General features: G+C 41.8%; 1 protein-coding gene across 1 annotated transcript in view; it reads left to right on the top strand.

Annotated features, from left to right (window-relative positions):
* The window catches only part of EXOC4 (exocyst complex component 4), a 715,182-nt gene that overhangs the window by 648,520 nt on the left and 39,463 nt on the right, over positions 1-27,199 (top strand). The window contains exons 15-17 of the mRNA XM_080931809.1: positions 5,883-6,024; positions 13,513-13,691; positions 17,361-17,520. Of these exons, the coding sequence (XP_080787935.1) occupies positions 5,883-6,024; positions 13,513-13,691; positions 17,361-17,520 (481 nt within the window). The remainder of the gene's footprint in view (positions 1-5,882; positions 6,025-13,512; positions 13,692-17,360; positions 17,521-27,199) is intronic.

The raw sequence follows: 27,199 nt of genomic DNA, 5'->3' as shown, positions 1-27,199 counted from the left end.
CGTCCAGCATTATGCTCTCTCTCTCTGAGTACTCCAAAGTTGCTCACTCTTCTGAACGTCGTCAGTTGGATATCTGTGTTATTTTCCGAAGGCGGAGTGAGGCACTGGTCTATGGGAAGACAGTGTGTCACTAGACGTCATGCATTTCTTTATGCTTGCAGCATAATGGTGCTAGGTTTCCCTCCATGCCCCCGACCTATCATCTATCATCTTAGGGTCTTGGCCACGTGAGCAGTGTCGGGAATGGATGCCATCCATGTAGTGGGCCTTAAATGCCGTCAAAAAGTGACTGATTGCCGCCATTTACTTATGTTGCCATTGTACCAGTACATCTTGCAGCCAGGTCACTGTTGTGGGTTGCAGGGTTTGTGACCAGGTGATATTGATGATTTACCTTTCTTCTCTAGCACCATGAACGCTAGTCCATAGGAGGGGAAGCTTCTAGTTGGGCTGTCTTCACTTCTCAATACAGCCTTGCCATCAGTTTGTGGGAAACTTTTTTGAGATTATAATCAAAAACTTCCTATTGGCAATGATCTGCTCTTCAGTTTTTGTTTTCCTGTCAGTGGGTTATGAAACTAGCCCTGGGCCAAAGAGAGCTTTAAGGCAGTTAGAACAAAAGAAGAAGACTCAAGAGAATTGCACCTTGTGGTGTAAGGGTGACTCAAGGCCTTAGCTCTGTAGTCCATGCTGAGGCCTTCAAAGGGGAAAGTGAAACAGTTCTAGAGCTGAGGGAGTGGCAGGGGTAAGGCAAACCAACAGGCTTAGGAGGGAAGAAGAGAGGCTTGTGGCTAGCCATGACAGTCGGACTTGCCATTTCAGAAGCTGGACTCCAGACCTCACTCACCACTGAGCTATTACCTTCTCCATTCCAGGGCTTTGAGAGGGCAGGAAGTCTGAAGACAGCAGTGCTGGAGATGGCCAATAGTTAAGCAGTAAGACCAGCTCCTACCTGATTCTTGACCTTTACTTCCCACATCAGGAAAGGGAGGAGGGGAGAAAGGAGTGGTATCAGCCTCAGCCCGCTCCTGTTACCACAAAAATCAGTAGTCTCTGAGGGGCTCCACAAGACTCTGCTTGAAGGTTTACCAGACTGTGACAAGAGGCCACTTCTTTCTGTAACCCCAGGGCTGCAGATAGTGAACGTTTCATGTGTTCACTAGAGTGAAGATTGGAGATGAAATTGCCTTGTCCATTGTCTTGGCTAGAGAAGCTATTTTGATTTGAGAGCACAAGGTTCATTTTCCTCCTGGTAGAGCAATGGGTTTGATAGAGAGACAGCTCCAGGTGTCTCAGCATGAGGGTGAGCTAGGAACTTAAATGATCCATACGTATATACACAGTGGTGTCATTATGAATGATCAGATGTCAACCTTTCCCATGGTTAGAGCAGCTGCTCAGAGGACATGTCTTAAAGAAGTGATCAATTGCTAACATTTTAAAAGTTCAGTTCACATGGGGCTGTGGCAGAATAAAGAGCAGCCACTACGACAGATATGTAATCACTTAGTCTCTGCAGCTCTGTGTGTGTGTGTGTGTGTGTGTGTGTGTGTGTGTGTGTGTGTGTGTGTGTGTATGTGTGTGTGTGTAGGTATGGGGTGTGGTATGAGGTGTGTATGTCTAGTAACTTCATTTCCTGCCTGTAAACAGAATCTATCAACCCTGTCACTTGACATTTAAGAGCCAGTTAATTCTTCTATGCTGTCTTTGCCACACTCAGCATTTCTTTGATCAATATATGCCTTCTTATTTAAGGAAGCTTCGTAAACTTCAGGAATTTACAAGCAAGCATTTCAGGGAAAGCTCTAGACATAAGTTACATTGTTAAATATCTGTCATGGTTTTGCTATAACTTACAGACAAAATGCACAGCTTCCCACTACTCCACACTGCTCCACACAGCTTGACTTGGCAATTGAACCTGCCATTTGCCTATGCTATTTTGGGTTTTGGTTTTGTGGTATTTATCTTTTTGTTTTTCATAGTTTATGAGTGGTCAATTTTGACATAGTTAAATTACTCATTCATATAATAAAAAGGAGAATTCCTAACTTTCCAATAGATTATATCCAAAATATTTTTAATAATATTTGGTCAGTTACAATTATTTTGGAGCTTAAGACCATGAGTACAATGTCAGAGTAATCTCTGCCTCTTCTCAGTGATGAACACAGATAGTTCTGTGGACCAGACTTTGTGTCACAAAGGAAAGGAATTCAGAGCCTTAAAAGCTCTAAAGTGCTTTGAAATATTATAATAATGTTACTTAAAGTTGCTTTTATCTAGCCTGCCACATGAAACATTAAGATGGCAATGATGTTGCCTTGCCATAAAACAACATGAATAATATTATCATTTGAGAGGAAAGGCAGTGTTTTATGTCCACTCTCCAGCAGAGTGAGTTTGTGAACAGCTAGGGTAGTGCAGGGATCGTTAGAATTTTAAATCCATATCACTATATTCTCCTCCTCTTTACAGGTCAGTTCCCTTAAATAACACTCACTTGTTTGTTCCTATACTGCAGTGTTTTAATTTCTTAGAATCTGATTCCCAAAGGAACTTCAGCCTCAAAGGTTACATGCCTGGATCACGTTCCTGGCCCTCTTTTGGGTTTGATGGTATAGGAAAAGACGTAATCACAATACATACTACTTGGGCAGTGTTGACTCCTACCCTATCAAATAAGTTAGTGATGTCTCAGTGGGTCCTAGGCTAGGCTCCAAGCTCATACTGCCCTTCTTGCAAAAACTGATGGACCTCTCTGCCACACAGGCCAAACTATCTAGATGACTGGAAACTGGGCTTTGAGATAGATGGGGTTGCTTCTGGCTACAGTCGTTAATATTTAACTTGAACAAATAAAGACTAAAGGGTAGTAATGACTGTTTCTGACTTCTATGAACACTGGGAAGGCTTTATGTGATAATATTTTAGTTTTCCTATGTTAACCTATTTAACATTATGTGACACAATTGTCCCGACTTTACACAAGATACTAAGGGAGAGATATTTGAAGAAATTGGTTCTTGCAACATGCTAGAGACAGGAAGCAAGTACAGCAGTTGAGAGTCCTGAGAACTAAAAGAAGTCTTAACTAGTATGAACAAATTATTGTTGGCGATTCCAAGAAACCATGAGGAACTTAAATAAACAGAATTCCTACTTCTATATAATATAATAATTGAAATAGCTGTTCAGTATTTTTCTAAGTAATCTATTTAAATCTTTTAATATTTTGTTTACTATTCATATACACACATATATAAACTTGTTTGGATAAAATCCACCCTCCAACTCTTTCCTTATCCCCACCATCATCCCCCACATACAACTTCATGTGCATTCTTCTTTCTTCTTTTTAAATGTTTTATTACCCTTAGTCTATATAATACTGCCTGCATGTGTTAGGTATGGGGACCATCTACTACTGAAGGATGATTAGCTACTCAGAGCCCACACACCCTAAGACTTTCCTCCTCCCAATAGTCATCGGATGCCAGCAGCTCTTCAGATACAGGTGGGGCTTCATGAGCCCCATCATTCTAGAGTTTTGGCTGACTCAAACCTGCACACGCCTTGTGCATACAGTTCTAGCCACTGTGGGTTCATGTGTGCAGCTCTGCTGCCCTGTCCAGCAAACACTGTTCCACTGCAGGCATCTAATCCTCTGACTCTCACATCCCCCATGCCCTCTTCCTCAGTGACCTCAAACCTTTATAGGAAAGGATACGATACAGATGCCCCATTTACACACTGCTTGGGCAGTTGTTGACTTTGTGTTTCCAGAGTTAGTGGTGTCTCAGCAGATCCTGTGGGCCCCAGGTCCAGGAACCCTTCTTCCAGAACAACCAAGTCCTCTGGCAAGAGAAGAGTTTTCAGACAGAAGTAAAAATACTGACATTTAGAAATGAGTCCTCCACAGACTCGGCATGTTGGCTAGTTGTGGCTTTTGTATGAATCACCATCTACTGTAAAAGAAAGCTTCTCTATTTTGGGTTGACCGGGGAATTAGTCTATGGGTAAAAAGATAAAAATGTAGAGACATTTCTTACTATGTTGATTTAGCAGAATAATAGTAGTAGGCTATGACTTGACCAGTTTTTTTGTTCTAGTTGATGGTTCTAGAAATGAGGACCACCTTACGGGTTGGGCTTACAGTCTAAGCAGAAAGTAATTGATTACTTCCTTGACATTCCTACCATTATTACACTATTACATATATCTTGCCTAATCAGTCATTATTATGGCTTACAAGGTTTACTGGGTGACATTGTTGATGGCATTTTTTGTCTCATAGAATCCGTAGAACCTTCCAGCACTATGAATTCTGGCTAATAGGGAAAAAACACTCAGATCGTTATTAGCTTGATTTTTCCATGTTCTATAATTCAGATATCCAATGTCTTCAGCAGTGGGGGCTTACAGTCAGGCTCTGGAGAGTAACTAACCAATGACAATAGTCTATGAACCCCTATTGACCAGCAAATCAAAAAGAGCTAAATAATACCTGGCACTTAGCTTCTTATGTTATAGCCTATAGTGTCTGAAGGAAGTACTGTGCCCCTGTTATAGGTTAACTCCATTTAAACAGGTGTGTGTGTGTGTGTGTGTGTGTGTGTGTGTGTGTATAAAAACTTCTATATTGGTAGGTTTCCATATTATGTTTTCAAGCGTTACCCTTCTGCCATACACCCTTCTCTACCCTCCTGTTCCTACCTTTATATCACTCACAAGTCTGTCCCCTCACATCCCCTTGCTAGTTTCAATTCAAAGCTAACACCTACATGTGAGAGGCAACATGTGGTATTTGTGAGTTTCCTCACTCAAAGTGTTTGTTTCCGACTCCATTTCTTTACCTGTGGATTTCATAATTTCATTTTCTTTATGGCTGAATAATATTCCATGTAATCCGGCACGTTTTCATTATCTACTCAAACATTTAATAGACATTAGATTGCTGGATATCACAAATATGCCAGCAGAGAATATAAATGCACAAGTATTCCCATAGTTAGATGGGAAGTCCTTTGGAAAGTTAGAGAAAGTAGCTATATACCATTACCCTAAAACGCCCTGTTAGGGCCTGGCATTGCTCCTAAGTTACCTGTGAATTAAATGTGGCCCACGACCACCTCAGTCTCTCTCACCCCCCAGATGTTAGGCTTCAGTACAAGTGTCACAACCTCTAGAACAACCCATGTGATCACTTCTCACAGACTGGCTGGTCTGTAATGTTTATTCTGAGACACTTCAGGATAGAATAGATGAAATACTTCTGTCAGTAGGGTTTGAGAATTATGAAGCAATGTAGTCTAGTCATTTGAAGTGATTAAAGAATGGGGTACATTTTCCTGGAAAGGGGAAGCCCTCCGAGAGGTCAAAAGCGGTATTCTCAGTACTTAGTTCCGAGACGCCCGAGGATGGCTGCAGAGCGGAGTAGAATCGGTGCCAAGAAAATTCTTGAAGTGACTGAAGACAGCCCCAGGGGTTTTGTCAGCTCAGGTATTTCAGATGTGGAGTCGGCTGGCTCATGCCGCCATTTTCCCCCACACATGCTGCTGTGAGTGTGCAGCCAGAAGCTGAAGAGCAACTTGAAAACTCTACAAGAGACACAGGCTACATGTTCAGGGCACACGAGCTGAGAAGCTGCCTCTGTTTCAGTAAACTGACTGAATGAAGCAAGGGACTGACAAGGAAGAACACAGCAGGACTGATAAACTGCTCAGTGGGGAGTAGTTAGTACTTTCTGTGCAGGCCTGACCACCTCAGTTTGTCTGTTTTCAATGCCAAAGTGGTGAGAAGAGCAGATGACTAGATACTCCACACTCCAGGGAGGCCTGTGGGTACTAATGAAATGATTGCTTTGGTCTTTCTTCTTCCAGTGCTTTCCCCGGCTCAAGAGAGCCATGTGAACATGGACCTTCCCCCAGTGTCTGAACAGATCATGCAGACGCTGAGTGAGCTTGCCAAGTCCTTCCAAGATATGGCTGACCGCTGCTTGCTCGTCTTGCATCTGGAAGTGAGGTAGGACCCAAGTAAGCTCAGGAAAATATGGTGTTGGGACCCTCTGTGATGTGATTCACACGTTGTCTGCGAGGGGGTTATAACTTTAGTTTTTACGTGGATATTGTTCTTTCCTTATGCAGAGCATGATGTTTAGCGGCATTCAGTGCTCTTAAAGGATGTGAGCATATGCTGGACTGTGAGTGTGATGGGTCCAGGGCATGTGACCTAGAGTTGTACATGTACACCAACCATGTGGGTGGTCTCAGGGACAGATAACAGATTATTTTTATAAAGCTTTAATTTCCTCTCAAAATGAGAATTACAGTTCTTACCTTAGATGGTTATGAAGGAAATCTTGAAAAATTTGTACCATTTCTGTATTAAGTCAAAAGTGTCGCCTCTATCATCATCGATATTCTCAAAAGTCAGAAAGAAGTTATATCTAAGAACCACAAAGCCTCTCTTCAACAAGCATAAAGCCCAATTGAGGAGATTATGGAAAAGAATGATCTAAGAGAAGGGTTGTAAGTATGCCTTATTCCTTCCCTGCAGCCAGAAGACACTCGGTTCAGACGCACATTTTCAGTTGTCCACTCGTTGTTGTGCATTTTATCAGGTGTCCTCTCTGTACCAGGGAGTGCTCTAAACACTGGGACATGGCTGTGAGCAAACACCGCAGGTCCCTGCACCTCATAAGGCAACAAAGATGCCTTCAGATAGTCAGAGCTAAAGGAATAAATAACGGAATGAGAGGCCAGCGATGGCTCAGAGGGTTAAGCCACCTGTCTTCAAGTCTGCTGACCTGAGAGTGATCCTCAGAGGCCACATGAGGAGAGGAAAGAACTGGCTCTCAGTTGTCCTCTGACCTGCACACTTGTTAGCTCATAGTGTGCTCACAGGAATAAATTAAATAAGTAAATAATTTTGTAGCATGAACTGCAAATGCAAGCCACATAGCTCATGGAAATTTGCTCATACAGACTGAGCATCCTTAATTGGAAATTCAGACCAGAAACTGCTTTGGACTTGAGCATTTCAGATGCCTAGCCAATAAGTCTGTGCATATATTCTAAAACTCAAAAATTTTTGATCCCAAATATTTTCAGCAAGGAATTCTCAAACAATAGCTACATTTGAAAATGTAGAAGGAAGGAGATAAAATGAAGTATATTTTGTTTAGCCAAACACACACACACACACACACGGACTGTGCTGACTCAAGGTTAACACAGAAGCAGTGAGTTACTTTTCATTTTCTGTGATAAGCATTGACATCTTCACATTTTATGCTTATAGTGCATCATGGTAAGGACATCCCATATGCTCAGTAGCTACATGTGACAAAGGTGCCCTGGAAAATACAGGGCACACAAGGGCACACAAGTTAACTAGGAAGGAAGCTGTTTAGACAGAACATGTGGTAAAGTGCCAGTAGCCATCCAAACAGAAACCTAGACAAAAAAAAGTTTCAGGGAGCAGCAGCGTTCAGAAAGGTCCTAGGACATAGTTAGTTTAGGCAAGTTGGAGACACAGAGAAGAGCCTAATACATTTATAACCAGGTGAACAGGGAGGTGTGGAGGGTGGGTAGAATAATGTAAACAACAGTCTGGGGCCTAACTGTAGGCAGTCGTATGTACACTGAAGGTCTTCAAGACCAAGGGAACAGTTCCAAATGTATTCTAAGTGTATTAGGAAGCCATTGGAGAGGCCTCTCCAATATAGAAGAGTGCTAGTAATTCCTATTTTAAGGACTGTTCTAGATGCTTTATGGAAATGGGACTGCATAAAAAACAGAGCATCAAAGTGACAAGGTAGAAAGATGTAGGACTTGGGGTGTGTACTAAAAGTAGAAATTGTAGAACAGATTGGCTTGGGTTCAGGAATGGTGAAAATGGGAAAAAAAGAAAAGACTCACAGAAACCAACCAGTTCAGAGCAATTTGTGGGTGCAGAAGACATGAACGCCAGTGGACAGATAATGAAGAGGGTAAGACAGGAGCACTCCAAGTCTGAGGTCAGCCTGAGCTATTCCTTTGTGGCTACATCACCCTGGATGTGCCTGATATCACTGAATCAGGACAAACTGAAAGAGTAGAAAGGTCAGGGGTACAGAGGTTTCAGAGTACAAGAACATGAGGCGTTCACTCTGAGGAGCTTATCTGACACCTAGGCAGCAGTGCCAACTATGAGATCACTGGATATACACTTCTGAAACCCCAGGATCAGAAAGCCTCGGTAATACATTTTCTTCTGTGGTTTTTTTTTTTTTTTTTTTTGGAACAATATCGAGGTTGATTACGTATTTTTTTTTTATTATCTATGTTTTTAAAGTATAAACAGAAGCTAGTTTCCAGTTAGGAGGAATATTTTGAGATTCAGTTAAAACTGGGGTGGCTTAGAGGCATGTTAATATCACTCCCTTATATGCTGCTTGCTTCTGGCATCCTTTGGCTTCCCCACAATGAACTACTTTACTTCTCTGCTGCTTGTTAGCACCCTGAGAGTGGAACAAAAGAAGTAGCCTGCAGGTTTGGAATCAGTTGTGCTCAGCATTATTCCTGAGCCTATTTCTTATATTAACTTGTCTTGAAACAAAGCATCTCGCTATGTGTTTTCTGATTTGTTTTACAATAATTTTCAGATTTGTTTTCTATTTATTTTCAAGCCAATAATGAAATAAAGCGAGCATCTTCTATGAATAGATAAATTCAGTGGGCAGAGAAGAAACAAAAAAAGAAAACACCCAGTAATACTCTGAGGCGACCATTACCCTGGCTTGCAAAGCAAAACAAGAGAACAGCAAATTAATTACTCTCCCAGCTTCTGGGGTTTTATGCTATTGATTGTGCAGTTTCAGGACATGTTCTACATTCAGAATCACTGACTTGTGTGTGGCTAATTCCAGGCAAACCGTTTCCAGCACATCCGAGTAAGCCCTTTGAAATCCTTAACCTCTGCCCCGCCCCTCCTTTGTTAGCGCTGCTTACCAATAATTTAAAAATGGGAAAGGATCATTTCAGCCTGATAATACTCTAGATACAAAATCATTTTTCCGTTGCTCTGAGAGTACTAAGCACAGTTTTTCTAAATTAATTTTCATTTCTTGTTATAACCTGGTTCCAACACTCCATTTGTTTTCTATGAATATGTCTCCATTCTGTCCTTGCTCTTGTACTCTTGCTGGGTGTGGTCACAGAACTAACTGACTTCTCCACATCCGGCTGAGGTGATGACACTCTCTCTGTCCTATACCATTGCCAGTGGGGGGGAGGGGAGCATTGGTGAGGATACAAAGTAAACAAAACAGATGTTGTGCTAAGTATCACATTGTAGGAACCCAGAGTGCAAGGCTAGAGTGCAGAGGACTCACTCCTCAGGAGTGTCTCGTTCATCGTTATAAAGGGCCCAGAAATTGAACCAGTCATGATGCCTATAAAATTTCTTCATAAAAATAAGCTCTTCTTATTTTCATAAACAAGACTGTATTCTTGAAAGGAAATTACTTGTTTTATAAACTGCAATTTCACATGATAATCCACTTGTAAGTCAACCACATGCATCTGCAAGTACACAGGGTAGTACTAATCACCTCTCCATTGCTTCAATAAAGTGTCACGACCAAAAGCAACTTAAGGAAGAAAGTTCGTTTTTAGCTCACAGTTCCAGTCTATCATGTCAGATAAGGCATGGCAGCAGGAACAGGAAGCAGAGAGCTCACATTTCAGCAACACACAGGAAACAGGGAAAAGAAATTAGGGGAGAGGCTCTCAAAACCCACCCCAGTAACCGACTTCCTTCTGCAGGGCTCTACCCCTTAAAGGCTCTATAACCTCCCCAAATAGTACTACTACCCTGGAACCACGTATTCAAGTACGTGAGCCTGTGTGAAACATTGCTCATTAAAACCACCAGAGAGGGTATGTGGCCACCCTCATCCTTAACCTGACACTTAAGTAATGCTGATTGTGACCCCATCCTGTTCTGAGAGAGGATTATAACTGAGGCCCTTCCAGAAGCTGGCATAATGAAAAGTGATACTCTCTCTAGCATTTGTAGTCATGAAAACATGGCAGTAAGAACCAAATTAAAAATGAAAGCCATGTGAAATATATTAACAGGTTGTGCCAGCAAAAGTCCAAAACAACTTCAAGTGCCAAACCTTTTACTTTTTTCCCAAAAACATCTTTATATCCATAGCCCATATAATTCTGTGATACTGTTTAAGTTCAAAGCAAAAGAGAAAAGAAAGTTCTCAAGTCCTACAAGTTCCATGTTGAAGAACCCATCCAAAGAACATTTGACATTTTGCCCATGTCATTGTACGTCACGTTTAACCACCAAGCAGTATCTCTCCAGAGTTTGAGGCAGAAAGCAGATGGCAACACCTCCCCAAGATATGAAAGCCATGGTGAGACCATTAAAAGCTGTTGAGAGTTTTTTCATATTTGAACTTTAGAAAAGGAAAATTAAGTTGCCATTTGAGTCCATAGTGCCAAGAATGTCACCTTTATCAACTGATTTCCCTTAGCATCAGGGGGGCTCTAAGTGGGTTCAACAGCAACCGCCTGTCACTGTTGGGATTCTGAGTGTGCACTTTCTGAAAATCAACCATCCTGCTGTGCAATCAACGGTGTTTGCAGAAACCTTAATGCCAAAGTCAGGGGAAGGCCAGCAACAGCACACCAGAACCCAGAGAAAAATAAAACTTTATTTGAATTTTATATTCACAAGTGACATTTTTCTTCTGGGTATTTGGGAAAAGGAAGATAGTACCTTACGCAGTGGCTGTCTCTCCTCTCTGCCCTCAGCTGTAGAATAAAGATCACCAGCAGTGTGTCAGAATCTTCAAACCCATCTCTTCTTTGATTTGTCTCCAAGTTCTATCAGCAGGTGGCTCCTTCTCCAGCCAAAGCTAGCGTTTGATCTTATTGGTTCACTGCCTGAAGTTCTCTTGGGATGGAGACATGGCCTAATGACTAATGTCGGCACAGAGGACCCAGCTCCAGTTCCCAGCACCCATACCAGGCAACTAAAACGTCTGCTTCAGGCACAGCATTTGTGTGGATATGGAGATACACACATCATTCTTTAAATTTTTAATAATCTGTAATGTTCTCTTAAGGATCCCTAAACACTCTGGCATAAAATCCCCATGACTTAGATGGCCTCTAAAGCTTAGGATGACATTATACATCCCATGTCCCTAACCTGATGTCACACCTCTCTCATGTGATCTGCATGGAGCAAAACGGAACCTCTCACTTCTACTCAGAGCCATTGTCCCATGATCAACTTCGTGCCTTTTAGCACTTCCTATCGACTGTGGCTATGCAATCGTAACTTTAAACCTAGTTTAAAGATCCTTGAGTATAGATGCTTGTATTTTAACTAATACTACTTCATTTTAATTTCTGGAAGGTAGAGATTAATTGCACTAATCAAGATTCTTACTCCCAGGTGGGTCAGTTTTCATTAATTACATCAGGAAGATCACATTTTAGAGGGGCTGTGACCAGAGCCTTTAGTTGCATCTTGATCAAAACTATTCTCTTGGAGCTGGAGAGGTGGTTCAGTGGTTAAGAGCACCAACTACTCTTCCAGAGTTCCTGAGTTCAAATCCTAGCAACCATATAGTGGCTCACAACCATCTGTAATGAGATCTGATGCCCTCTTCTGGTGTGTCTGAAGACAGCTACAGTGTACTTACATATGATAAATAAATAAACCAAAAACAAAAAAAAAAAAAATACAAAAACGAAAACCACTCTTCTCTTTACCAATTACCTCAGGAATATCAGATTGGGCTTTTTGCTGGTGACATTACTTATTAATAACAGCTGTGAGGATAATCTGAAATCAATGAAATTTAACTATAGTCATTTATATTTGTATTTCCTCCTATGGATACTGCTTGAGACTGGACAGAGTGCTCTGTGGTAAGAGCTCTTAGTCAAGCATGGCAGCCTGAGCTTGAATCCCTAGAACCGTGTAACATAAATGTCGTATATGGTATGAATCCCTAACCCCAGCATTGGGGGAAAGGTAAATAAAGGTTGGTCCTTGACTCTTTCTGGCTGGTCAGGGGAGCCAAAATAGCTTCTAGTTCACAACATGAAAAAAGTCCAGCATTGTAACTGTTTAGAAAAATTGGGGGGGGGGGGACCACAATGAGATACTATAATGCATCTCACGACCAAAAACAAACTTTTTAACTAAGATACAGAACAACTAGAGTGTTGTGAGTAGGAGAACAAAATAACAAAGCTCACTAACACATGGCTTGTTTCTTCCAAAACTGGAGGTACCCTTAGCCCCTGACTCAGCAAAGCCTACTTCTAAGTAAGTAGTCAAGAGAAATGAAAATTTATATTTATGTAAATCTAGGAGCAACTTAAAAGGGAAGTTTAGTTTCTTCAGCCCTGTTTGAAGGGATCCAGCCTGTCAGGACAGGAAGACATGGTGGCGAGAGCCTGAGGCGGCCAGTCACACTTTATCTGCAGCCACAAAACACAGTGAGAGGTATTAGTGCTACCCAGTGGCTTCCTTCTTCTTCCCTTTTCACTCATCCTGGATCAACACCTGGACACGGAATGGGACCACATATTCTTTCCTTCTCACTAATTCCCTCAAAGTTGTACCTAGAGGTGTATTTCCTACGTGATTGTAAAGTCCACACAAGTTGAAGATGAGGGGCTGTAGTTATGGATGGTTGTGAGCCAGCAGCATGTAGGTGCTGGAAACTGAACCCAGGTCCTCTGTGGGTCCACGAGTGCTCTTAGCCCCTGAGCCTTCTCTTCAAATCATTCTTTTAGGCCTTCTTATTATTATCTGCCCCATTAAGCTGTGGAGTCTTTAATGCTGCAAACTGACAGTTCCAGGTATTAGCATAGTTCCTAGCAAATTTATGCATGTTCAATAAGTGACTCATCCACATAATAAACTAGCAGTGATTAATGAAAAACTAGTGGCCGTTGTCAATTCTTACTGTGTGCTTCCTTCACATCAGACTCCATTTTATATGCGTTGCATGGGCCCTTTGAGGCAGAAGTCATTATTATGCCTGTTGCAAGGGAAATTGAGGCATAATATTCCACTATCTTGCCCAAAGTCACACAGCTAGAAGTATCAAAGCTGGGAAAGAAAACCAGTGGTCTCCCATGGTGGCATAGCATCAAAAATGGAAACTCACCCTTCAAAACAACATCTCTTAAAGATGCCCCTATCTCCCCCTTAACTATACACACAATCTTGGCCTTGAAAAGACTTTCAGAAGTTGTCTATTTCTTACCAAGAGTATATGTGTTAAATGTACAAACCTCATAGATGCCTGCTTGCTTCAGATCACTCAGCTGTATAATTAAGATGGCATTTTGGTCAAGAAAAGACCAGTGGGAGGGATAAGTAAAAAGACCATGACTGCTTCAAATATGTTGGTGCTCTTTTCCAGGCAGATCCATGACCTCATGTGGAAATTTTATATTAATTGCTCCACCCATTCTCTTTCAGAGTTCATTGTTTCCACTATCTCATCCCTCTGGCAAAAGAGGGGAACTATGCCATCGTTGCCAATGTGGAAAGCATGGATTATGACCCTTTAGTGGTCAAGCTCAACAAAGACATCAGTGCCATGGAAGAGGCTATGAGTGCCAGCCTCCAGCAACACAAGTTTCAGTACATCTTTGAAGGTCAGAGCCTACTGCCTGTGTCTAGGAGCCTGGGAGGGAAGAAGGGTAAAGGTGTTCATGAATGTCTGAATTTAAAATGTCTGATAATACTTGTTAGGAAGAGTTGTTTGCTCGTGTGTTTGGATTAGAACTGCTGCACATAGCTTTATGTAAGGGTAGATAGATGCTGACATCTACTTCTCCTGCTGATAGGAAGATTTTTATGTAGATAATGCTGGCATCTCTCCTCTGCCTGCCTTGACATGTATGCCACAGAGACTTGGGAATATGTGCAGAGCGGACCTCAAATTAACTTGAGAGGAGCTTTTTTAAACAATAAAAAGGAGGGAAAAAAGAAAAGATTCATACCTACACAGACAGGGACACCTGGTTTCCTAGTCCTTGGCAGGGAGGTTTCTCTCACAGAATGCATTGCTTGCTCAAGTGATCAGATTCCTTGCTCTGCAGTAGCTTAGGGCAGCTGCTCCCGAGCCTACTTCTCTCAGCCACCTCCATCATCAGTGCTGTGGGAGGCAGTATTACCTGGAGGTATTTCCCTTCCAGTTCCTCACAGTGCTCCCCACTACACCTCAGTCCTAAAGGTCTCACTCCTCCCAGTAATGTCCACAAGAACCAGGCCCTTAACAAAGATCCTCTGGTAAATTATATTCTATGTTCTTTTGATTTGTTTCTCAAAGCATGGACCTGGACAGTAGAAGTTATCAGTGTCTTCACACAGGATAGGACATTGTCTAAAGATTGTGATACACTGCAGATGACACAAGCTGTTGGTGTGTGGCCATTGCTGGCTCTCTGAGCACATTGTACAACAGCACCTTTGCAACCCTTGCCCCAGAATAGGTGAAATTCTGTTCTGTGGTGAAATTCTTAAAATGGCGCTGTGAGAATGGAAATGTGTTATGAAGGATATTGTACCCAAAAGGGCAAGTAATTATGACGTGAGCCATTGGCCAGCCTTATGACCTTTACAATTGTCTGAGCTTCAAGCCACTGTGTCGTCTATCAGAGCATCTGCCCCTGTTCTCTTATCCCACAGAACCGTCTCTTTGCTCCTGGTGTGCTCTTTCCAAGCCCTGCACCTCCACAATGGGCTTACTAATGTGCTTGAATTTGTTTAATGATATTTTATTAATATGTTATATCTTAAAATTGAGACACCCCCATCACCTATACCATATTACCATTTATCATACTGTTTTATACCATGGCAGGCTATGCCTTAACCTAGAAGATTTTAACAGCGCAATGGCTAGGCATTTCCAAACCTCCCTGTGGCTAGCACACTCTTTCCTCCAATATTCCAGAATTATCACTTTTTAAAATCTGTATTCCATCGCTGCTACCCCAGACCCAACTGGGAAAGTGGCCACTGGGGCCATTCTACCCCAGTGCATGCATGTTTCATTGCTTCTCTCCTGCAGCTCTCAGGCTTGCGCTTCCTGCTTCCTCATCACGGTAATCCCAAAACCTCCTTCTCCCCATGGTCCCTTGCCCAAGAATTCTAACGTCCAGACTCTGTCTCCTTGCCCAGCCACTGGCCACTGGAAAGTTTATTTACCAATTAGAACCAGCTGGGGAAGGGACCATCAATGCCTCACATGTAGATGTGTGAATTCTTGTGTGATTTTGAGAGCCAGATTAACACAAATTACATTAGAAACAATCCACAACACAAGCCTGTGGTCTTGAAGGGATGTTGGTTAAGAATAGCTAAAGCAAGGAAGAGAATGAATGCATTGACCAAGTAGAAACCCATTGTGAAGCCAGAAGAAGGAAGCTATTAAACCTGAGGTGTGTACTGTTTGCTGATCTGGTTCAGACCCATTAGGAGACTCAGACTCTTGCATTCGCTAGTTGTTCTTGCATTCTTTTTTAAAATGGGACAATCTGAATAAACATTTAAAATTATATTCACCTTTTAAAGATAGTTACCTCTAACTACTTTATTGTCTTGAACCATCATTCCTTACCCTAGATAGAACTATCCAGAGGGAGTCCTGGTGCTAAAAAGATGGCTCAGCTGTAAAAAGCTAGATACTTATAACCAAGAAGATAAAAGGAATCCTTCTAGTTTATTGGTGTCCTCAGGTAACCCGCTGCCAAATTTCATAGACTATAAGACGTTCCTTAAGGACTGGAAATTTGGCTCAGTTGGTAGAGCATTTGGTGTAGTGAACCTTAGGTCAGTTCCCACTGTATTTAAACCTACCCAGCATAATAGCACAAGCCTGTAATCCCAGCATTTGAGAGGTGGAGGCAGGAGTCACAGGTTAAAGCCAACCTAAAATATGTGAGACCTTGTAGCAGTGTGTGTGTGTGTGTGTGTGTGTGTGTGTGTATGTGTATGTATATGAATATATGTATATATGTATATACACACATACAAAAGGAGATAATAGGATAATCTTTCAAATGTAAGAACAAATTATTTATAGGCTCCCACAAATAGACATCTATAGAGATCTTCTGGGAAACCAAGAGTCAACTCACAGTCTATTTCCTAAATATTATGTTTCTATCTGTTACACATTCACTCTGTTGTCAATGCTGAGATCTATTAGCATTGTTGCCAGTAGCCCATACTTTATTAATTAATTTTTGGGGGGATTAGCAGCATTGAAATTTAAATATTAACATTATTGTTTTTGTTGTTATTTTTTTTTTACAGTCTGGATACTTTATCTCTTTATATACATTAGGCCATAATTTGAGTGGAATGGCTCACAACAGCTAACACTGCTTTCCACTAATCACCACTATCATTGGTGATTTAGTTGAACCCAAGTGCCCTTTCTTTTTCTTCTGATCCTTTCTTTGGCTGTTTCGGGAAGCTGTCTGTTCTTTGAGCATTTGATATGCCCAATCCACACATTAATTCTCTTGGCAAGAATCCCACCCTTAACTTTCTCATTTGCAGTAATGCACATGGCACACAGGTGACGTTGCAGGCATGTAGACATTGCCATGGAGACAATTATGGGGTATTCCTTTGAACAGTGTCCATCCCCTTACTATCTACAGTGTCACCATTTTTATAGATTTGCATGTATGTGGCCAAAGGAACAACTCCATGTTTCCTAAAAGGCCTAGAGAACGAGTAACAAGGTCTCCTCTTTCCCTTTCTGTTTGTTATTTTGGCAAGTTCCTGGAAGAGGGCTGACACCTGGAAAGCTAACCATGTGCAGTGCTACTCATAATGCCTCACTTAGGAGTGACTCATTTTACACACGTCAGCTCCCAATCATGTTTAGAGCAAAATGTGTACACTCCTGTGTCTCATGTGTAGAAGAGAGCAGATCACTGTGTATGCGTGTCTTCTTTTCTCTGAATATCATCACATGCAGTAGGATTTTCTTTGCATGTGTACAGCTTATATCGACCTGGCTTATTCCTGAAACCCTGTGGATGGTGGCTTTAGGTGAGTATGGCAGTGCTGGATTGTGACTATACCAAATTTGGCTGACTGTAGTAAAATTTCCCATTTTCACCTTCTAAATCTGTGACGTATTCTAAAGTTACTGTAAGATTAGCCATTGCAAACAAGATGCATGTTTTCTTGAGTCATTTAAACCTGTAGAGGATGAAAGAGTTATCATCTGCATTAGTTTAAGCTTGGTGCCATTAATATCTCTCTTCTTTTCTCCTCACTACACTGTGCTGACCCCTCAGGTCTGGGACACCTCATCTCCTGTATCCTCATTAATGGGGCCCAGTACTTCCGGCGCATCAGTGAGTCTGGCATCAAGAAAATGTGTAGGAACATTTTTGTTCTTCAGCAGAATTTGACCAACATCACCATGTCACGGGAGGCAGACTTGGATTTTGCAAGGTATGAAGGAATATTGGGCTAGGCTTCTTATTCCGAAGCTTATTGCCTATAATGAGCTTATCTTTGCAAAATAAAAAATAAATAAAACAAGACAACTTATCCTTAAAAAAGAGAGAAAGATGGCTGGAGAAATAGTTCAGTTAAAAAGTATTTGTGGTACAAGCAAGAGGACCAGAGCTCAAACTCTCAGAACCCATGTAGACGCCATGTAAAGTGGGTTTGGTGACTCCCCTGTGATACCGGTCTTGGGAGGAAGATACTAAGACTCCCCAGACCGAGACCTGGGTTTTACTAGGAGACCTGGTTCCTTGAGTGAGGTAGACAGATGGTAAAGGGTTGACATCAACCTCAGGCCTCCACTTGTGAGTACACACACACACATGTAAACAAGCACACTCACATGCACTCCTGTCACACAGGTCACACACATATACATGAAAAAAGGGAAGAAGAAAGGGAGGCTGCGTTCTTAAGTGACAAAATCAGCAATTCTATAAAACCCTATTCAAAGTTTAACATTCCTCAAAAGGGTAGTTTTCCCACTATCTAACCTAAGTTGTATTGTGTTTTGTTTTACACTTATTTATTTTGTGGCAGGAGTAGGAAGGAACAATAAGGGAGGAATGTTGTAGAGTGTGTGTGGAGACAGGTCAGAGGACAACTTAGGCTCTACAGTTAGAGGAGCACCTAGGTTCTGGGACTGAACCGGTCATCAGTCTTGGTGACAAGTATCTTTACCTGCTGAGCCAGCGTCTCACTGGCCTTAAGTTCATGCTATAAAGCACTGGTGATTTTTCCTCTTAGTAAAAGAATACTCTTGGCAGCATTTCACAAGGTACATAAGGTAGTGCTTTAGCCTAGAGACAGTGCTACCTGGCCTACCTTCTAGCTTTGAGTACATATGCTGCTTGTGTTTGAATTTTTAGCATACGTATGCATATGATTTCTTTTTACAAAACTGAAGCTATGTTAATGTAACTTAAAATACATTCATTGCATTCTGCCATACAGTAATAATCCTGGAAAGCATGATTTTTTTCAATAAGTGAACAAATCCATGGTATAAATTAACAGAAACTTGTTTTTAATCACTTTGGATGTCAGTGGTTTGCATCTTGTTTCTCTCATGCTGAACTCACCTTTACTTGTGTCTGTTTGGACACTGTTTCTGTGTTGACCCAGTTGAAACTTGTCCAATTTTCTTCCCACTGGGAGCAGAGTCATCGTCCTTTTTCTCCTCAAGGTTGCTTGTCTCAGTTCTTAATGTTTCCTTTTAAGGCACTTTTTCAAATGATAGGGTTAATGTTATTTTGCATTATTTGGTTTCCACATCGCATAATAAATAATCAAGCCCTTGGCTCTGTATTGACAGTTGAAACTGTTTTGTAGGGTGTGGGTGGTGTACACAAGCGATCCCTCCCCGCCTTCTGTTACTTACAGTTAGAACTGGACCTTAAACTTCATTTCCAGATGCCTTTGTAACTAGACAACACTTGCTTTTAATAGTCCAGAATGTTCCTGTTTATTGCTACTGTTTCTTTACATTTGACTTTTAGATTCCTATGAAATAGTTTTTGAGTATTTAGGAGAATGACATAGTGCCATGTGACTGTGACTATGATAAAAACACTTGTGCTTGGGTCTTTGCTGAGAAAGTGGCCCTGAGTGTATTCCTTCTGAACTCTTCTAATCTAGTGGATCACTGCCCACTTGCTTCTCTACCATTCTCTCTTCCCCTATTGTTTTTTTACTGTTTGTAGTAAAGTGTGTGTGTGTGTGTGTGTGTGTGTGTGTGTGTGTGTGTGTTCACTAAATTCCATGTTTTATGATAAATTTGGTGGAAAGCTTTCCTTGTTCAGATTAGGGAAACCAGGTGTGACTGAATGCTGCATTTATTTGGCCGCTCTTATGGGAAATGATCTCATTATTGAATTAGTCTATCCATAATAACATTGACAAGGGGAAGTTAAGAACGTGGAGGCCTGAGGGATACAAAGAGCCATTACTAATTCTCTGAGGACTATAATTCCTAAATTCAATCATCCTTTTTTAAATGATTTTTTTTATTTAGCTGAAATAAGTAAATTAACACAGCTCTTGGCAGACAGTATGGGGCCCAAACACATTCTGAAAAAACAGTGTCTGCATCATGAAGCTCTGGCTGGGTAGCACTGAGATTGGCATCAGTGGGCGATGTTCCAATGAAGGGTTTCTGCAGGACATAATTGAATGGCAACTCACTCATGCCTTTCACAGTTGGGCTTCTGAATTATATCCAAGGAGTGGGCAAAAGGTGAATGTGGCCACCATGGAGGGTATGTCTAATGTTAGCCCTATTCTATAATGGATCATGCAGGCTGGTGTGTACATCTCTCCTTACTAAATGGGGAAGGTGTCCTGTTTGCTCGGTTCTTGGAGCTGACTACATGATCACCAGATATAGAGGGAGATTGAGTAGATGCCAAACCAAAGCTGATGAAAAGTTTGCACAATAACCAGTTAGGCAATGTGCCCTGAAAGTCTTCATCAACAGGTATAGTCAGTTTCCTCTCTACTCATAAGAAGCAAGAGTGTCTCTCAATGAGTGTCTCTCAATGTTATAAAGCAGCAGATACCAAAAAATGATGACGTAGGCCACCAGTCCATGGTCTCTTTCCTTCTCGTTTGCTGTTGTTCTCACGTGGATGTGTTTCATAGCCTTATCTTCCCCTTGTCTTTGAGGTAGGAGTTAATTTTCTACCACATTTGAAGCTGTGTAAAATAAACACCAAAGCAGCCAGCACTAACAGACTGCAGCAGCCTCAGCCTTCCTCAAGCAGAGTCTGATCAAGCATGGACAACGGCATCTGGATTTCCAGTGAATCACTATAGAAGTGTTATCTCCTAACAAGTAATTAATCTTCAGTCACCATGTGTCAGAAAACTAACTTAACAAGAAGTTGTACAGCACTTGTAGGTTTTTTCACTGCTACCACATTCCTGGCCGGTCAAAAATAGAGCATCTTTCTGTACTAAAGAGTTAAGGGATGTGGAACAAGCTACCTCTGTTGATTCTCCTGCCCAACAGGAGAGACTGTCTCTACATACACCGTCGATTAGGTGAGCAGAGAATCAAGACAGCCCGAACATTACCAGGATCATTGAGAGCTCTGCCCTCGTGGTGATGATCTCTTAAATTGTTCTGCCATTTTGACTCTTTATGCCATCATTTAATTTTCAGAGTCATAAAGATCCTCTGCCCAAGGAAATCATAGCAGATTAGCTGGAAAGTTCTGGGGTCTCTAAGTATGCATGTCTGTGGTTCCATCTATCACAGCTCATGTCTGTAGTTCTGTCCATCACAGTGCAACTAAACTTGGGCTGCCATGTTCATTTACAGAAACAAGTCACCAAGGCCACCATAGATTCCATGTGGTCTGAGGATAGAAGCTGTGTGAGTTATGGCTAACAGTTATGGCTCATTGCCTTCCTTCCCCACACACAGACATCCCTATTTTGTATTTCTTTAGACAAGTATCTTCATTTAAACCTTTCAAACATAAGGAAATGAAAGCTAAAACTCAATAAGTATTAATGAGACCAATTCTAAAAAGGAGAACAGCACATTTCTTTACATTATGATTAGGTGAACACCTATTTTCTGGAAGTGTGTCCTCTCTCTTGGTTCTGCCCTGGAGGAACTAGCATTGTTATGAGGCCGAGTATAAACTAGTAGATAAGTAAGATGTAAAATATGTCAGATGATGAGAGAATGTCAGTTCTGATGAACTTGCATTGATGAGAGGCAAAATACAAACTAGCAGGTAAAATGTGAAGAATGTCAGTTTTTCGGACATGCTGTGATTAAAAAAAAACAAAACAAAAAAAAAAAAAAACCCTGTAAGATTAAAAAGGAAAAAGTAAGAGTGCGGGGTTTAATTCCATGTTCCTAAGAGTCCTTAATGAAATGATCATATGTAGAGGATGGGATCTACAGGAAGGGTGGGAACAAGCCTTCAGTATATCTAGGGAAAGAACATTCCTGAAAGACCAAAGGCCCAGAGAGAGGAGTATGCTTGACCGTGAAAGCCAATAGATGAGTAAGATCGTGAATATATTCAAAGGAGCCAAGAGCTTGGAGGCCATTGTAGTGGCACTGACTGCCATGAGACAGAAGTAGGACACTCTAACATGGAGAGAGAGTGTGTCACAGATGGAACCCTCCTGTCTGCTCTGAGAATCATAGGCCTGGGGAAAAGACCAGCATATAAACAGCAGGGTCCATCAGAAAACAGCAACAGTCATTCTTCAAGTGAACCATGGTGATCCAGACCAATCAGCACCGAGGAAAAATGAGAAGAAGCTTAGGCTAGATTTAATAGGATGATGGGGAGAACCAGTGACTACTTTCTTCTGCGCAGTCAAAGCAGAGGTTTTAATGTACTGAACCAGACTACGGGTAAAGCTAAATGAGTTTGGGAATGGGAGATATTAGAGTTTGAGTGTGATTCAATGTTTGATATGCCTCTTATGGATATGAATGGAGATAGGGGGAGGGACTTGAGGAAAAACCTAGAGTGCAGGAGAGTCTGGCCTAGAGAGAAAAGCTTGGGAACCATCAGCGTATACACATGGGGTTTGAATCCAGAAGAAAGAATGAAAAGTGAGATCTGGCTGGGAGAACAAACAGAAAAAGAGAGAGAGATGCTGTCTGCTGAGCCTTTACTGCCTCGATGTTTATATGCTGAGGTGCTGGAAAAGTACTGCAGAGTGAGTCATGTTCTCAGTGGATAGCTCTAATACCACAGGATGAAATTGGCACTTTACCTCTGTAATCTTTTCCCAAGAAAGATGTCTGCAGGGATAGTTCTAAAATACATGACCAGCACCCTCCATATATAAAACAAATCAAACCATTAGAAACAAACCAAACAAACACAAAAGTTGGTGAAGCTATCTTAGCCAGGGTATGTGACAACTAAATGTCTCTCCCATCCTGGATGGGTCCTGAAATAGAAAGAGTTTACAGTAAAAAAATGAAGAACATCCAGATGGAGTTTGGTTGTGGTTAATGATAATATATTAATATTGGTCCATTACTTGTGATAAATTTGCCATGCTAATATAAGATGTTAGTAGGAATAATGAATATAAGTTTCTTGGGAACTTTATACTAACTTAGTAACTTTTTCCAACTTTGTGTGACTAAAAACTTCTTAAAAAATAATCTATTAAAATGTCAAAGACATTTATGCCATGAAGATCTATATGTGGATGATTTATGTTGAGTATGAAAAGATGTTCAGCATGATTTGTTATTAGAAGAATGAAAATCAAAACCACATTGAGATAAACCTGCCTGCACAGTCCAAATGTGTGTGTGTGTGTGTGTGTGTGTGTGTGTGTGTGTAAAAGTTGGCTCTTTGGTTAAGAGCACTGACTGCTCTTCCAAAAGACCCAGATTCAAGTCCCAGCACACTCATAATGGCTCACAACCATTTGTAATTCCAGTTCCAAGGGATTTGATGCCCTCTTCTGGCCTCTGTGGGCAATGCACACTCAAAGGGCAGACATACATGCTAGCAAACACCCACATACATAAAATAAAAATAAATTTTAAGTGTTGAAAGAATATAGAGAAACTAGAAGCCTCATCTGAGCTAGTGGGAAAAAGAGGCACAATGGCCTTGAAAAACAGTTTATCCCTTCATCAAAATGTTAAAAACAGACTTAGCATATGGCTCAGAGATTCTACCCAAGAGAAATCAAAGGGACATGTGCTCAAAACTTTTTCCCATAATTGTATAGCAATGTTATTAAGAATTAACTGATGGGTGAATGAAATGTGAATCCATACAATAGATATTATGTGGCCATAATATGAAACATAATATGTGGTGAACCTCTACGCATGAGGCTAAATTAAAGAAGCTGGTCCTGAATGGCTACTTTGTGTGTTACTCCGTGTGAAATGTCAAAAATTGGCGAATCTTCAGAGCTAGCAGTTACTGTTTGGAGCTCTGAGGAAATGAAGATGTGGACTCAGGGTTTCTTTTGGGAATGAGTAACATGTTCTAAAATAGATTCTGCAGATGGTTGTACAACTCTGAATATATTAAATGATCTTGAACTCTATACTTCAAATATGGAAATTGTATGGTAGCTGAATTATATTGCAGTAAGTTTTTTTTTTTTTTTTAATGTTGAGCTTTAAAGCTTTAAAAGTCCCAAATGGTTTGTCATAGGAAATGAGTAGCTCAAGTTTTATGCCACATTAATAGAGAACTTTGTCAAGGAGATACCCTACGCAGCTTCACATTTCCCTAATCATCCTGAGAAGTGAACGATCAAGGAAGAATTTATAAGGAAGTGGTGTGTAATTTAAACACTACGTGGAGTTATCCAGAGTTGGGTGAAGCATTCAAGCAGGAAGTGAGAGACCCTGAAAGATGAGCCCTGGGGTAAGTGAGGTCCCCTTTGGGTAAGCTATGGATGCCACTTTCTTGCCTATAACCCAAAACATACCCCTCATCATTTCTCTTGCCCTAACTTATCCCTTGATCTCTTGTTGTCATATATCTGATTGTTCACCTTGTCCCCCGCAGTAGAGCGGGACTTCCATAGGCAAGGCCTCTTTTTGTAACATTCACTGCAGTGGCCCCACTGAGTAGGTTCTCGGTTGTAAATATTATCAATTGTAAAATACAGAAGGTGTGGTGTATAGGTCATGATTCAGCTCAGAGCTGGCAGGAATAAAAACAGATATGGGAAGTGAGAGTGTTTAAAAACTAGGTCAACTTAAGTAATGGTTGGATGGCAAGGCATAGGAAACGGAGTTAAGGATGACCCTGGAGCATCTAAGCACAGAATCAGCAAGTAAGCACAGTGGGAGGACTAGGCTTTCACACGTCAGTGTGTCAGTGTGAGGATGTGTGTAAGATGCCTGTGGGACTTCAGAGCAGATGTGTCTAAGACACAACAGCAGAAGGGATGGGAGTAAACACACAGACCTGGGGAAGCATCAGCATGGGACCATCCAACCTAGGAAAAGGAAGGGTCCGTAGGACAAGGACGGGAAAGGATGGCGCATAAACGCCAGCAGAGCACACAGCCGTGCTGCTCCCCGAATAGAAAGGCTACTTCCCCCGTCAGTGGGCGGGACATCCTCCTTCAGGGTGACTGAAAGCTGTGCCTCTTTTTAAGTTATCCACATCCCAGGTGAGCTCACCTCCCAGGCTCTTCTTCAAGGTACCAGCAGGAGCCCAGCCCAGAATCTAAATGTGCTAAGTAGGACCTCTGCTTTGTCCTGGACCTTCGTACTTTGCTAAGCCTAGGAATGACCCGAGGCCTGGCTAAAACTGTTGAATTCCTCCATGGGGGCTTTTATGTACACTTATTTTCTGCAGGCTCATGGCAGAGGGACGTTATTTTGGTTTTCCACAGGAAGGTTACAGTTTCCTATCTGGAGTGACCAGGGCATAGCTTGCTATAGAATTAGCAGTGTCATGCTGCCACCTACTGGACACACCCGCAGCTGGCAGGACAGACCTGATCTGAGGGGCTGGGCTCCTGAAGTAGGCTGTAGTGACTGGGCTGGACACTGACTGCTTCCTGTGCAGACTCGTTCCTTTGCTTGGCCAGAAACAAAATATTCTCTGCATCTGTTTCACCGGTCCTTTTAAACCAGCTTTACCCTGCCGTCATCCTGCCTTTCCAGTTCCAACCTTTTCTGCAAGCTTCCCTTCAAAGGGCTTTATCTCACCAGTTTCTCTTTGGGTCTGTGGTCACATAAGGCCAGTCTTCTGCCAAACCGTCTTTTAATAATGATGACCTCTAAACGCTCTGAGAAGTAGCTTTAATTCAGTAGTGATAATAAAGCTAGCCCTGACTCCCAGCAGCCAGGGGAAACTGATAAATGATGAGTCTTATGGCTTTTGCTGCCTGATATTTTTAAAAGATACCTATTAATAAAATTTAGTAATAAAACAAAATGAGTATAATTTGATATCTAAGAGTGTATTCTTAAGGACATTCTATAAGATTATTTAAATAATGTCACTTTTCTTGAATTTAACCTCCTTTTGACTTTGCTACCCATTTATGCTTATACATTTTCTTCTGGTCTTGCCTCTCTAAGTTTATTATACTTAAAGTAGATTTCGTACATTGCAAAAACTAATTGGTCTCTAATTAATGGCTTAATTTGGGTCTTTTTGAAAGCAGGTGAGCATGCCTCACCAGCCTGCATATTCTCCACAGATCGCCTGAAAACAATTAGTCCTCCTAATCTTCCCAGAAAAACGCCTGTCTCTAATTAATGTCTGAGTTCTCATAGACATGGCTCACGTGCGAAGGCCTCGGTTAAATAAGATTTCCTTTTTGTCATGATAACATACAGTCAGTTTTTGTCTGTGATTATATGTGGTCTTGTCAGTGACTGGCACCCGTCTCTCCCGTGGACCTGAGCGCCTGTGGGCTCAGGAAAGAAATTGCTTCTGAGTGTTGTGCTTTTAGTGGGCAAGCAGTGGGTTCTGGTAGCAGTGACTCAGCTCTGTCATTGTGGGCTCAGATGTGGGAGCTCTTGTGAGGCTGTTCTGGTAGCTCAGTCCCGTAGCCACAGGTCCTGAGTACTACTGGCAGGGACCTGGCTCTTTCTCTAGGCCACAACGGACCCTTTTCCAAAGAGCACAGTCCTTTCTGCCTTCTGAGGACTCCCAATGTGCTCTCCCTGGGCCTATGTCTCAGGCTCCCCTCTGGTCCAGGTGTAAGAGGGTCTGTAGAGTTGAACTTCAAGCACTGCCTTTCCTGGGCAAACCCAGGCTCCCGCTGACAAGGGCCTGTGCCCGTGTGTCTAGACTTTGACCCAGGGCTTTCCGGGCGGATCCTGATTCCCTATGCCAGAGGTCCATACTCACCGTGGACTGCCTAGCCCTCTCTGCTCTTTGGTTACTCACAGAGCAGTATCACCAGGCCTGTGTCCCTGGATCTCCCACTGTAATAGGTGGCAAAGGGCCCGAGCAGTTAAAAACAGTCAGTTTTTAACGTGGGGTTCTCATGATTTCCGCAGACAGTGGCATTTGTTTGACTGTGGCTTATTTGCTGGAACTGGCATTGCCCAGAGACTACCATAGACGGCAGATGCTATTATGTAATGAAGATCCCGAGGAGTAAAAATTAAAAATAACTTACACACGATCGCTCACCAGATTGTGCTGTTGGTGTATCCTTCAGTGCCTCTTTGGTCTCGTGCTTAAGAGATTAAGTTAGCCTTCCCTGTGAGGCTGTTTTTCTGCCTGGAAAGGAAAATTACATTGTTCTTTAAGAAAAAAGCCCAAGAAATATCACTTACTGATTCTAGTAGAATTCTTACTGAAAAATTGGAAGCTGGAAGATGACCCCCTTCTTGTTTTATAAGTAAAAGTTTAGTGTTGGAATTAACATGTTCAAAATCCAGAAACACATCCCAAGGAGACAGCTCAACCTGAGTTCAGTCCCCAGATCCCATATAAAAATGGCTGAGTGTGGTAGTCCACACTTGCAATTCTAGCACTGGGGAAGTGGAGACAGCTGGGTCCAACCTCACTCATTTAATACGATCCATTTGTCTTGAAAAGCAGTTGAAGACACCAGAGGACTAGAGCTGAAGGTTATTATTCTAAAGTACATCCACACACTAGTTCCCCAAAATCACGACTATGAG

This window comes from Micromys minutus (genome assembly GCF_963924665.1).
Source record: "Micromys minutus genome assembly, chromosome: 18".
In the NCBI taxonomy this organism is placed as follows: domain Eukaryota; kingdom Metazoa; phylum Chordata; class Mammalia; order Rodentia; family Muridae; genus Micromys; species Micromys minutus.
Note: the sequence above shows the minus strand (reverse complement) of the source record. Positions and strands in the feature narration are given on the sequence as shown.